The sequence below is a fragment of the Cetorhinus maximus genome, chromosome 19, assembly GCF_964194155.1.
Source record: "Cetorhinus maximus chromosome 19, sCetMax3.hap1.1, whole genome shotgun sequence".
Lineage (NCBI taxonomy): Eukaryota > Metazoa > Chordata > Chondrichthyes > Lamniformes > Cetorhinidae > Cetorhinus > Cetorhinus maximus.
The window spans coordinates 72,398,210-72,412,703 of NC_135897.1; the positions used below are offsets into that span (position 1 = coordinate 72,398,210).

The 14,494-nt window shown below is 41.7% G+C and overlaps 1 protein-coding gene across 8 annotated transcripts in view; it reads right to left on the reverse strand.

The window, feature by feature from the left end:
* Positions 1-14,494, reverse strand: part of mecom (MDS1 and EVI1 complex locus) — an 804,010-nt gene that overhangs the window by 44,297 nt on the left and 745,219 nt on the right. For 5 of the 8 annotated variants that reach the window (XM_078564129.1, XM_078564127.1, XM_078564134.1 and 2 more), the window contains 2 exons: positions 7,476-8,835; positions 6,457-6,547 (listed from right to left, as the gene is read on the reverse strand). In XM_078564129.1, coding sequence (XP_078420255.1) covers positions 6,457-6,547; positions 7,476-8,835 — 1,451 coding nt within the window. The remainder of the gene's footprint in view (positions 1-6,456; positions 6,548-7,475; positions 8,836-14,494) is intronic. The other 3 variants (XM_078564130.1, XM_078564128.1, XM_078564131.1) reach the window with 2 other exon arrangements.

Here is a 14,494-nt window from a genome sequence, read left to right on the forward strand (position 1 = left end):
AATCAATAGTCTGGAGCATTTCATTTATCACCACTCCATTTATTTATAGCTGTGAGAGGGAATTAACATGAAATCCACCCAGTTTAAAATTCCACCACAGTTCCGGCAATTTTTGCCAGCTACTGATCAATCTGTTTAGACGAAAGAGCAGTGGGAAATTCAGTTTGGGATTCTCATGAACATTTCAAACAGCAGGATGGGAGCATTCTTAACTACTTCAGTCTGAAGACCTCAATTTCAACTTTCCTGGGGTGGGATTGGTGGTGAGGGGGGACGGGTTTGGGGCTGCGGGAGGGTACATGCTGAATGACGGTAGGTGACGGTAGGCGACGGTAGGCCATGTGAATGTGCCCAATTTCAGTTACTGGGATTGAAAAGTGAGCTACTTGCTCGGTGCACATGTCAAAGATGTGACAATTCTTGGTGCTGACCAGCCAGAATAGGGTATCGAATTTTGACCTCCAAATAAAGGGCGATGGAATGAATGCAAAAAGTTTGAATTTTAATCACTGCACAGAATAATAGACATACTCATAGTGATACCAAACCCAGACAGGATCAGTCTCCTTTGAATTGACAGTGCTCCATATATGACTTAACAACAGAGATCCTAGAATGGAAACTGTTGTTCTGATTGCACAACTTTACTCTAGCTCTAGTCAAAACCGTTGCTTATTCCAGTTTGAACAGTAGCAGAATCTGAAGGAGATACAAGTATTCTTAACTCTTCGCAAATGTCTTTGAGGAGAAATATGAGTAGAGCTAAGTTGGTAAATAGAATTTACGTTGACTTTTATACTGTATGTTCACTTGTTGCCAGTGAAATAAAGCTGCTTAATTATCTGCATCTGGCTTTGTCTTAGCGAATGATTCTTATTCTACTTTTGAAAAAATTGGAGGAGTATAAGATTTCATATTCAGTTCAAATTACAAAGGGATCCTATTATTTACACTGCTGGGTTACACAATTGTACAATTAGATGGCAGGCAGCGGGGCCACACTCTTGAACATAAGACGCTCAGGCTCGGATTTTCATGGAGTCGTAGAGACTCTGTGGATCTTCCAAAATGGCAGGTGGGACCCGGATGTCAAAGACCTGCCCCCATTTCTGACAGATCCCATTTTTGCTGGCAGGGGGAAGGGGGGCGGGGCACGAATCACACATGAGGGAAACACAAACTCAACAGGGCCATTTGAACTCAGTGCTGAGTTCAAACGGTCCCTATTTTGACTGCTGCAAGGAACCTAACCCACAGTTTGTGAGTCATGAACCAGCTACAGTTGGCTTGAATTGCTTGATTCTGTGTTGTACTTTCTAGGATTCTAAATTGGGATCACAGTTTTTTGTTTTCAGTGCTCTGGGTGGCTGATTGAGTACTCACTCCTGCCCCTTAAAGGCCATGAAAGCAATCTTTCAAACACTCACTTATAAGAGACCCTCCCCACTGTATTGAGGAAGGCACTACTACCAGTTAAATAGCTGTGAACAATGATTTCAAAACAACTGCATATGCATAGGCTTATGCATTGCAGATGTTTTAAAGTGGAACCAGTTGTCATAGAACTTGTCCTGGAAAATAAATGCAGCAGTTTCTATGCACTGAGGCTGAGAATCAGTTCTGAAGAAGCATTCAGAAAACAGTGCTGCAGTACAACTGCATGACTAGAAATGAATGATATGGCTTATTAGACACTGTCTCCTGACCACTGCTTTGAATATTGCCCAAACAATTGGATGTGAAAACCTTATTTCAAACTTGAACCAAATGGCAGGGGCTTAATCAATCCTTTCATCACATTATTTGTTTCTCTCTCCAATTAGTGACTGTGAATAACTATTTCTCATCTGTTTCTTATTCCTTTCGTCAGAACACTCTGTGCTCTGATTTGGATGATTGGATTTGCTACAGCATATTTTGTTTCTCGTTAAGGACTTTGAGTAAGTGATATCACAGCAGGCTGCCCTCATGAAATGGTTCACAACTGAGGAATAGGACCAGGATCATAGTGCTATAGTCTTATACAGGAACCAGGGGAGTCATGAATTCTTATTTTGTCATTTCTCACCCTCGGACACTTTTTAAAATACATTCCAAGCCCTTTCTCTGCTTGTCTTCTCCTACTGTTGGAAGGAGAAAGTCTACAAAATCAGCTTCTTTGGATGGCCTTCACACTCACTATCTGACTATCTAAAAAGAGCATTGACTGGTTCAGCTAATACATCACTTACAGAATTCCTCCTTTGGTGAATGTTGACCAAAATATGCCCAAAAGGAACTGGATTTATATGATAATACAGCCTTTGATTTGAACATGGGCTCACTGGGCAGTAGGTCAATATTCTACTACTATTTCATTCTTGGGGAGTGAGAGTAGTTGGTAAGGCTGGCATTCATTTGTCATGCTAGATGCCCTGACAAGGTGGTGGTGAACCTTCTATTTGAAGCACTGCAGTTTGTGTGGTGAAGGTGGTCCCACAGTGCTCCTAGATAGGGAGTTCCTGGATTTTGGCCCAGCAATGATGAAGGAACAACCATATATGCCCAAGTCAAGAAAGTGTGTGACGTAGAGGTGATGGTGTTCCCACACACCTTGGGATGTTTTACTACATTAAAGGTGCCAGATAAATGCAAGTTGTTGTTCTTTCTCAACTAAAAGACACTTCATCTGTGGTTTGAAGGAAATATTAGAACAGAGGACATTGTTGTTAGAAGACAGACTCATGTATGGAAGGGCTCTCAAAATAGCCCTTGGGATGGAGACCTAACTAAGGTAGAGATCTACAGGCCTAACTGAGGTAGAGATCTACAGGCCACGGGATCCAACAGCTCCGGAGTGAACAAGAATTGCTCATGCATTCTGGAGATGTGGTAAAAGAAAAAAAATCATCCGGAACAATATTTTAATTAGGGTGATTTAGCAAAGTGTTGATGGAAGCCATTCAGTGCTGCTAGACTGGAAACAGGGAGAAGAAAACAAACCCCAGGTCATTTAAGAAAAAAACAAGGATATTGGTATCTGTTACGTCAAGTCAAATGAGGAACCTGAAGAAGAAAGTATATCATGAGATGAGATCAATAAAAAGGAGCGATTTCCTCTCTGTTCCATAACATGAAGGGGGTAAAAGGAAATGTCACCTTGTGCACCCGGGCAGGATTTTCCCCTCATCGGGCGGACAGGCCCGAGGGCGGCCATGACATGGTCCGCCGCCTACAATTGGGCCCAAACCGTGATTTCATGCAGGCTGGCCAATTAACGGCCAGCGTAAAATGCATGCTGAAAGCCTCAGCGCTACCGGGGGAGGGGGAGGGGGAGGGGGCGGGAGGAGCACGAGCGCTGAAGTTTGCACATGCGCACGAGTGCGCTCACTGAAAGCTCCCTGAAGGCACAGAGCTGCCTCAGGGAGCTGAAGATTTTTTAAATGAGAAATGAAGAATCTACAAATAATATAAACATGCCCCCCACATTTGACTCAGTCACATGAAGAGGGATAAGTTAAAAAATGAGTTTAAAGAAATGTTACTGTTTTTTTTACTCACTGTTGGAAACCTCATCTCGAGGTTTCCCAAAAAATGCAAAGGTCATAGATATAGATTTTTTACCCAACAGGAAAGAGGCTAGAAATTCCAGACATTAATGGCAAACTAAATTTTATTTTATTATTTTATATATTTTTATTAGAACTGGAAGGATAAATATATAACTGTTTGCATAAAAACAATTTCCCTAAAAATAATTGTTGCTGGGGTTTAGCACTTTAACATGAGCTGATGATGCACTGTATTACTGAGATTTAACATTCACATATATAACGGACAATGACACACTAACACTGAAGCAAAATACTTCTACAGAGAATATAAAATAATCCATGACAATACTGGATATAATATTCCTACATATAACAAATACATACTGTACTAAGAACAAAAGGACATAAGAAATAAGAAATAGGATCAGGAATAGGCCATGCAACTCCTTTGCCTGTTCCGCCATTCAATAAGATCATGGCCGATCTGATCTTAGGCTCAACTCCACCTTCTTGTCTGTTCCCCAAAACCCTCAACTCCCTTGTATTTCAAAAATCCGTATATCTCAGCCTTGAATATATTCAATGATTCAGCCTCCAGAGCTCCCTGGCGTAGAAAATTCCAAAGAGTCACCACACTCAGAAGAAATTCCTTCTCATTTCTGCCTTAAATGAAACTGGGTCCCCTAGTTCTAGATTCTCCCATGAGGGAAACATCCTCTGAGCACCCACCCTGTCAAGCCCCCTTGGAATGTTCAGGTATCAGGAGCGGTGATGACTGAACCTAAGTTGCACATCAGGACCTTGAGGAAGTCCCGACACGCACACAAGCACTGTAATCTCCCAGGAATTTTAAACTTCTGATGGGCTGATTTGTGCTGCCCGCGACACTAATGTCTCTTACACTGATCACAGGTCAAAGACTTGGGCTAGATATGCATTACCCGGAAACTAATCCGAGAAATGTTACACTGTTTAATCTCTGGTGTAACTTGGTGATTAAATGTGTAACTGAACCCAACACCGCCATAACCAACATCCCCACGCACCCCAACCATACTCCCCAATCCGACTACCCACCCCCAACCTGACCTGACAGCCCTCCCAACCTGATCTGACTACCCCCTATGACTTGACCCAACTACCCCCAACCCAACCCATATGCACCCCCATGGCCTGTCTGACACCCCGACCTGGCTACCTGCTCCCAGCCCACCCTCCACTTACCCACCCACCTACCTACTCACTCATCCATTCAATCACCCGCCCACTCATTCACCATCCACTCACCCATCCACCTACCTACTCACCCACTCACCCACCCACTCATTCACCACCTACCTACTCACCCATCCACTCACTCACTCACCCATTCGCTCACCCACTAACCCACTGCAAGACTTGAGAGCTTTAAAACCTTACCTGAATACGACAGCTGATGGCATATAAAGGGGCTGTGTCCTTTGAACTGCTCCTCTTCACCAGTTTTCTCCTGGACCACTGCACTAAGGCTCTGTTACTGCAGCCGGGATCAGGAGATCCGGCTTAAAGTGCGCAACAAAGTAAGCACACAATGATCTCCATAGCAGCAATGCACTCAGCATCACCACTGATCAGAAGATCTGGCCCAATAAGAGCAGTTCTCATTCTTCTAAACTTCACTGAGTATAAACCCAACCCACTCAACCTTTCCTCATAAGAGATGTGAAGCTCTGGCTTCACATCCCATGCCAAGGCTGAGGACAGAAATTTACATTGACACTCCAATGCAGCACTGAGTGCTGCATTGTTGGGGTGCCGTGTTTTGGATGAAACCTTAAACCGAGGCCCCATCCACATCCTTGGGCGGATGTAAAAGATTCTTGATGTCCTGGCTACTATTTAACCCTCAGTGAACACCACAAAAGGAGATAATTTGATCATTATCACTCAGACTGCTGTTTGTGGGAGTTTGCTATGTGCAAATTGGCTGCTGCAGTTCCTGCAGTACAAGAGTGAATATATTTCAAAAATACTTCCATTGACTGTAAAATGTTTTGAGACATCATGCAGTCATGAAAGATACTATATAAATGCAAATCTTTCTTTCAGGAATCAAACAGTGAACCTTCTTTGAATTACCTCCAATACAAGGATATCCCTCCTTAAACAAGGAGCTAAAACCGTACGCAGTACTCTAGGTGTGGTCCCTACATTTATACTCCATTCCCTTTGCAACAAAGGCCAACATTCCATTTGCCTTCCTAATTACTTGCTGCACCTGCATGTTAGCTTTTTGTGCTTCAAATACAAGGACTCCCAGATCCCTCTGTATTGCAGCATTCTATAGTGCCTCTCCATTTGAATAATATTTTGCTTTTCTATTCCACTTACCAAACTGAACAACCTCACATTTTCCCCACACGATACTCAATCTGCCAAATTTTTGCCCATTCAATTAACCTACCTATATCCCTTTGCAGACTCTGTGTCCTCCTCATGCTTTCCCACAGTCAGCAAATTTGCTACAATATGCTTGTTCCCTTCATCCAAGTCATATAATAAATAATAATATACTGTTCGCCAGGTTTAATACTCCTACAAACATATTAATACACTGTGTGACTGGAGTTTAAAATGCTTTTCTATAATAAACAGTAATATACTGTGCTCCGAGGTTTGTACCCTTATATATAAAAACAATAAACTACTGTGCAACTGGACCATAATAGGCCTAGCATATAATAAAAATACGAAATACTACTTTCTTTAATTTTCTGACATATAATGTACAATAATACACTGTGCTACTGAAGCTTAACATTCTTAGATATACACAAGCAAAATACACTGTATTACTGAAACATAATAATCCGCAAGTGTTAGTTTGAAATAGCACCGCATTACATTTATGAAGTGGGGCTGATGAAGTAGGAAGTTAATTTACCTGTGGATGGAATAAGAAACCTGGAGCAGGCTTCATGTACTTCTCCTTTAGTGCTTCAACTGGGTCAGAAAGTTTCCTTTTTTCCACTCTACTTTGACAAAATTATTAACAGAATTGACAAAATTAATCTCAGCTGGTGAAAACATTTTGAAAAAGCTGTACAGAGGGCAATGTATTAGTTTACTGCTTGAACCAAAGCAATTAGTAACAGACAAGTTCAAAGTCTGATGCAAGCATCATCATGACTTTTGGCCATGGTAGGATGCTATTTTGTGTCTGTGATTCTCTACACACTGATCTCAGCCAGACAATCAGATAGTGGTCCCTAGAGCAAGTAAAGAACATACCACATTGGAGGAGGGAAGGAAAAGTTCAATGGGGATGCTACTTCATTGGGAACCTATTAGTTCATGCAAAGGGTTTCTTGCCTTTCTCTGTAGTGGGATGTTATCAGTAAATGAAACCGTAAAAAGGGGAAGAAATATTTTAAAATAAGAAAGTAATTTTAAGAATAAAAATTAAACTGGCCTACTTAATCACAAACCAATAAATCCAAAGAAGTTGCTGGAGGTAAAGGGAATGCAACATGACGGGACAGCTTAACTGACCCGAATTGTGCAAAATATAAGTGTAGTTATGATGTAATGTGCGCTATTCATTTAAACAATGACAATAACCTGGAATTTATCTCATGAAACTACCTCCAGTTAGTAACTGAACTGGACAAAGGAGTTTGTGATCCAAGGCAGGAACAGAGTTTACTGGGATAATGTAGGCAATGAGAAGCTAAGCGTGATCCTTGCGAAGCATATAATGTCAAACTGTGAGAGACAGCAGAGCGTCTGGGAACGTGGTTTGAGTGGTTATTGTAAATTATAATTTTGTATTCAAAATGAAAATTGACTCCATGGAATTACTCTTTGCTACTTTGAGATGTGGCACAACAATCCTCATTAGATTTGTACATGCTCAGCTAAGTTATCATTAAGTGTCAAACCAAATGCAACATATTGTCTTACCTGTAAATAGGATCCATGAAGAAAGGGGTTGGTTTGGCATGCTGCAGGGAATGGTCTGAGCTTTTGGCTTGCTCAACACAGGGGTCCCTCCTTTCCCCAAACACATGGTTTTTCCGTGGTTCTACCTGGGTGCTTCCACTGGCTCGGCTTCTGCTGCTCATGCTTAAATCCAATGGTTGCTCTTCACTGGAATAATGGGAAGTCAGTGGCTTTAAGGTCACAGCTGGCATTGGTTTCTCTTCTTTGCGCTTGGTGGTGAGGTCGAATGGTGACTCAGGATTTCCGCTCCGTAGCTTCTTCAGCTCACTTGGTGATTGTGGCTCTATTTTTAAAGGTACAGCATTTAAGTCTCTATCTGGGAATGGATACATTGGTTGAGAAAATGCAGGGAAAAATTGAAAGGGAAACATGGAAGGGTATGGCAATGGCCCTACTTTTTTGTCTTGCATGCCAACAAGTCCAGTAGAACCAAAGTATTTCTCTGCAATAGAAGCGATGGCCTTAATCGAATCATTAACAGCTCCCGTCACAGCAATCTGTTCATCCAGTGGAGGGGAAAAGAGTGAGTGGTTGGAAAAATCTTTCTTATTGTTGTTTATAGGGACTGATTTCTGAGGGCTATTTACTTTGTCACCTGCGATTTTGCCATTTTCTTTATTTTTCTCTTTGTCACTTTCAACGTCACTTTCCAGATCAGATCCAGATGTTGTCTCCAGGTCACTGCCACTGGGTGTGCTGACATCATCGAGGTCACTGCTTTCCGACTGGTCACTGTTTTTACCTTGTGGCTTCTCCTCAGATGATTTCTCAGGTGGAACCTCAACTGGCCGAACATCATCTGAGGAAGACTGTCGATTTACGGCTTTCAAAATGTCCGGTGTGGTCGGTAGCATCTGGGATGATGTGAACAATTGGCTTTGGTGTTTGGTGTTCTGTTCAGTGCTTGATAGTCCTTTTACTGGTGAGCTAGCAGGTATCAATTGTGGTCTGTGGTAAAGCCCTGAGGGAAACAGACCTGGAAAGTTAAATGGAAAGCCAGGGGTTGCTGGAAAGGTTAGTCCAGCTGGGTGCCTATTTGCACCAAAATAGTCAGCAAGACCAGGATTGCTATGATTCATGTTAACCAAACCGGATTTATCCAGAGCTGGAGCATTTGCAAGGGTAATGCCTTGACCAAATAATCCCCCCGTGGTGAAATGGTTCTTGCCCTCACAGAATCGTCTATGCTTGTTTAATGATGAGGTCGTGCTGAACATCTGACCGCAGTCCTTGCATTTGATTTGCGTTCTGCAGTCAGCATGCATCCTTTTATGGCGACATAGATTAGAAAACTGTGTGTATGATTTGCGACAAACCTCACCTGTGTATGAAAAGTGAAAACATGTTAACCTTGAAGCAATGTATTATCAAGCAACTGCATAGGCAGAGTAGTGACAATATAGAAATGATTTAGTTAGGGGAAAGATTATCTAGTGGGAATCTGAGATACAGGCAATTTAATTCAATGTGTACAATAGGGCCCCACAATTTTGCATCTATAGGCTGGTAGGTAAAATGAGAACTATGCAAGGGAAAAATCAATTTGAAAAATATAAAACTTGTAATTTAATTTACAATTGTTTTGCATGGAATCTTTTTTACTGAGGGTATTTACTTACTGGGGGCCTCAGGTTTACTCCATTGTCCTCTTTGTAGGTCTCTTTGCCATGTTCTGTGCTAGGAGGAGGATGGATGTGTATTTGATTCACAGCCCATCATCAATTTCAAGGATATGGGAGGAAAATATGTGATTGTTTTTCTTTATTTACTTTTCCTTGTGAATTTTGGAGGGTTTGGAAATGGAGAATGAAGCATTTTTCATTTCAGGCACTTGGTGTCAGGTGTTGCATAGATGGAGAATACTCTGTCCCAACATTAGTTTTTAGCCATCGTTCAGCCTCTGAGTGAGATGGCCTGTTTAGTGTCAATGAATGCCAACTTAAGGCTAGTTTTATTCTCTATCTCTATGCCTACTGGAAACCAAATTGAATTGCCAAATTTATTTCGGCGCGATCTCTTAGAGCCAGCAGATAGAGAAGACTTTACCCCATTAGGTTTAGGTTGCATTAGAATCAAGGTCCCCAAGGTAAAAGATCCAATCCATTGCACCATTCAGTTCCTGACACACCACTCCCACGTACAACATTTCAATTTGTTTCTTGCATGTATTTTTAAAAGGTCATTCTCTCCAACGTGGCAGAACAGAAAGCCTCATTCCATCTGGTTAAATGCCTTAATTGTATCCAAAATTATCATAAGATGTGGTTGTTTTATTGCTGCAGTGGGTCATACAGATTAGCCTTTTGGTATTGTCACTGGTTGGTACTCTTATGTGAACCTTGTTTTGTTCAGGTGCATCAGTTTGGAGGTCACAAAATTTAGTTGTATGCCCTAGACTTCAACCAATGCTACTGAGCAAGGATATGAACCAATAGGTTGTGTATAAGGTGGTGCCTTTTCCTTTTTGTGCATGTGTGAATTTGTGGAATGATGACAGCGGTGCTTGGCTCCAAATTCACATCAAGCAATAAAATACATTTTTTGAATGGGGCCAGATGTACTTTTTTAAAAGAATCCTGGAGCCTCTGTTGGTATCTTGGGATCTGCACTGGTTAATAGTGAATTGTTGCTCTATTCATACTCATCCCTTGCACATCAAAGAGTTAAAACAATGGGTATTGAGTGCTCGGAATCACTTGTCAACAACTATTATTTTAACATTTGTAAAAGACTGACAAAGTATCACAATGCAATGATCCAGTTGCTATTTTAAGCAGAAAAGAAGGAAGTTGAATTGAATGTATCCCATCCTGCACTCTTAGTTCCCATGGACCGACAATCAGGTCCCCTATTTCCCCTCTTACTGTTCCTGATGGTAGCCTTCCTGCATTTGAACGTTTCTGTAACTTCTTTCACAGTAAATACTGAAGGATAAATAGAAAACACTGAAGGGTTTTATAGATGCCACTGGACTGAAGGGAGCTAATAGCTTTTTATAGATTTTCAATAAAAACACTGGCTCTCTGGTGATGACCAGAACAAACCAAACTATCAGCAAACTTAATATGGTAATTATGCAATATATCTTTGCCTGTCAGCTCAAACTAAATACCAATCTAAACAATAAATAAAAGCCAACAGCTTCAGAAAATGTAAACAGTCCCAGAAAAACTGTCCTTATGACACATGAAAACACACCATTAGACATAAAATGCAGCTGAACACAGGCTTAGAGTTACTTGAGTAGCTTAACTTTTAAGATAGGGGATAAAATCTAAAATGTATGAAGGGCATTTGTAGATGGCAAGTCTGATAAACTTAGTAGTCACTGAATTTAGAAATTACTTAGGAGGGGAGGGCTGGGGGGCAATGTGGGGATGTGTGTGTTAAAGACAAAAGATTTATTATCTTACAGTGACTGGTGACAATTACCTTACCCTCAGAAATTTACATTAGCACTTTATTCAGTGCATTTTTCAAGCAATTTGGTGCAAATTGGAATTTTACCTTCCAAGCCAAAAAAGAATTTTACCTGAAAGGGTTAAAGACATTTTAAACACAAAAGCGAAAGGAGTTACACAGGCTTCAATGCAACTTTCCAAGATCCAGTTGCTTTAATTTAGAATCGAACCTCTGGTACATAAGGTTATTTTGTAAATTGGAACATTTAACACACCTACAATATAGTCCTAATTGGCAGCACATTCTACGTTCGCAAGTCAAAACAAACTGCCTTTTCCAGGTTCGAATTGAAAAGAGTGGGAGAGAGAAGGAACCAGAGACAGACAGCAGCATCTAAAAGAGCAGGAGAGAGAAGAGGAACTGGAGACAGATAGCAGCAGCTAAAAGAGCGGGAGAGAGGAGGACCTGAAGACAGACAGCAGCACTGAAAAGATCCATCCAATTTGTGGCTCCAGAGATGGCCAATTGTGTTCTGAGAACAAAGTGTGACATCACAGGGAAACAAATCGTTGCATGGTTGATGAATATTTTTCTCACTTATCTTTCAACACTTGCGATATTTTAGTAATTGTAAGGTTTTATTAGTGTTAGTAAGGTTTACTAATAGTGGTAAAGTTTATTAGATTGGCTGGTGTGAGTATTTCCTATTAATCTTAACAAGGGAATTTCAATCCAAGTAGAACATTTATTGAAATAAGAATATAAGCACAAGCAGGATTAGAGACATTAATATTTATAATTTAATCAGTAAAATAATTAATTAAATACTATAAAGATGGCAGGGCAGGTGATGTGTGGCAGCTGCAGAATGTGGGGTGGCTTGTAAATACCTGTGTGATCCAAGGCAAGCACATCTGCAGTAAGTATCTGCGATTGGAGGAAGTTTGGCTCAGAGTCATTAAGCTGGAGGCTGAGCTGCAGACACTGTGACACATCAGGGAGGGGGAAAGTTACCTGGATACTTTGTTACAAGAGGTAGTCACACACCTTAAGACAGGGTAGTCTGACTTGATCTATGGTCAGGGACAGGTTGCTGTGACTGCAAGTGAGGCAGGTATGGGGATCGAGAAGGTAGAAGGGGAGGAGCCTCAACCCTTGCAATTGTCCAACATGTTCAAGGTTCTTGCAGCCTGTATGGACAAAAGTGTGGGCTGCAGGGTGGATGAGCAAATTTGCTATGGCCCTGTGGTACAGGAAGCCATTCAAGTGGGGGAATTAATAGAAATATAGTGGTAGTAGAGGATAGTATAGTCAGGGGGATAGACACAGTCCTCGGCAGCCAAGTGTTGCCTGCCCAGTGCCAATGTTCAGGGCTTTTGCTCTGGGCTGGAGAGGAACTTGGAGGGGGAGGATCCAGTTGTCATGGTCCACATAGGTACCAACAACATTGGTAGGGTTAGGAAAAATGTCCTTCTTAGGGATCAAGAGCTGCTAGGGGCTAAATTAAAAAAGCAGAATCTCAAAGGTAATAATCGCTGGGTTATTACTTGAGCCGGAGCAAATTGGAGTAGGGTAAATAAAATTAGAGTTGAATGCGTGGCTCAAAGATTGGTATGGGAGAAATGGGTTTCGATTCATTGGGCACTGGCACCAATACCGGGGAAAGTGGGAGCTATACTGTTCAGACAATCTTTACCTGAACTGTGCTGGGACCAATGTTCTGAGGAGTTGTATAACTAGGGCAGCAGAGAGAGCTTAAAACTACATTGTGGGGAGGGGGACGGGGTGGGGGTAAGGGTTCAAGTGAGAGAAAATGTGATAAATTAAAGAGAGGGAACAAGGCACGAGTGCAAGGTAGCATCAAGGGAATTGATAATCTGAATGTGGCAGGAAGGGAAAGAGTGTACAAACTTAAGAGTGCGCTAGCAGATAAGGCTAGAGGCTGTGAAAGTAATAAAAAGATAGAATTAAAGGCTCTCTATCTGAATACACAGCATTCACAAAAAGGTAGATGAACTGACGGCACAATGGAAGTAAACAGATACGATCTAATTGCCATTTTGGAAACATGGCTGCAGGGTGATCAAGGCTGGGGCCTGAATGTTCACAGGTATTTGACATTTAGGAAGACTAGGCCAAAAAGGAAAAGGATGTGGGGTAGTATTGCTAATAAAGGATGAGATCAATACATTAATGAGACAGGATCTTAGACCAGAAGATCAAGGGGCAGAATATAAAGTTCGGTGGGCGGGCGTGTGCCTGACCCAGCTGAGCATAAAATGACGCTCGATGACGTTGGGTAAGCGTCCCGACATCATCATGCAATCCCGCAATATTTCGTTCGGTGGGCACGCTCTGGAGTCGGCAGCATGCCCGCCGACAATTAAGAGGCCTGGTAAGGCCATTTAAAAGATAATTAGATTAAAATTTACGCTGCCTGTCCAGCCTAACGGTTGGCGGACAGGTGAAAAGGCCAAATGGCCTTTGCACTTTTTAGGAAACCTCATCATGGGCGGGATGAGTTTTCCTAAAGCAAATAAAAATCAAATAAAGATTTTACACAAATTAAAAACGTGTCCCTGCTCATGTGACAGAGTCACATGAGGGGACATGTTTTATGATATTTTTATTTTCTTTATTTTATTTTAAAACAGCGCTTCATTTCTCTGAGGCAGCTCTGTGCCTCAGGGAGATTATGAAACGCTTACTCGCACGCATGCGCAAAGTTCGCACTCAGCCTGCTCGCCCTCCTCCCCCACCCACACAGGCAGCGCTAAGTACTGCCACTCACTTTCCACGCTGGATGGGCCTTAATTGGTCTGCCAGGGTGAAATCGCGGTGCGATGCCGATCATGGGTGGCAGTCGGCTTCCCGACCACCCTCGCCGAGCCCACATGCCAAGGGCAAAATTCTGCCCAAGATGTATGATCAATCTGGGTGTAGCTAAGATGCAGGAAGAGGCAATGAACATGGGTAGGAGTTGATTGTAGGCCACCAAACATTAGTGGTAATGTAGGCACAGTGTAAATCAGGAAATTAGAGGTGCATGTAACAAGGGTAACACAGAAATCATGGGGGACATCAATCTACATAGGGACTAAGTAACCTAATTAGCACTAATGCTGTGGAGGAAGAATTCCTGGAATGTACACAGATAGTTTTCTAGAACAGTAACTTGAGGAACCAACTCGAGAATGGGCTATTTTAGATCTGGTATTGTGCAATGAGAAAGGGCTAATTAATAATCTAATTTTAAAGAAACTTCTAGGGGAGAGTGATGATAATATGAAAAATTTTACATTAGGTTTGAAAGTGCTACAGTTCAATCCAAAACCAGGGTCTTAAATCTAAACAAAGGACACTATGAAGGTATGAGGGGCAAATTGGCTGTGGTAGATTTTGTTAAAAGATATGGCAGTAGAAAGGCAATGGCTAGCATTTAAATGATTAATACATGGTTTATCAAAGATGTACATTCCTCTAAGACATAAAAACCCAAAAAGGAAAAGTGATCCAACCATGGCTAACGAGAGAAGTTAAAGGCTGTATTAGATCAAAGAAAGAGGCTTATAAAGTTG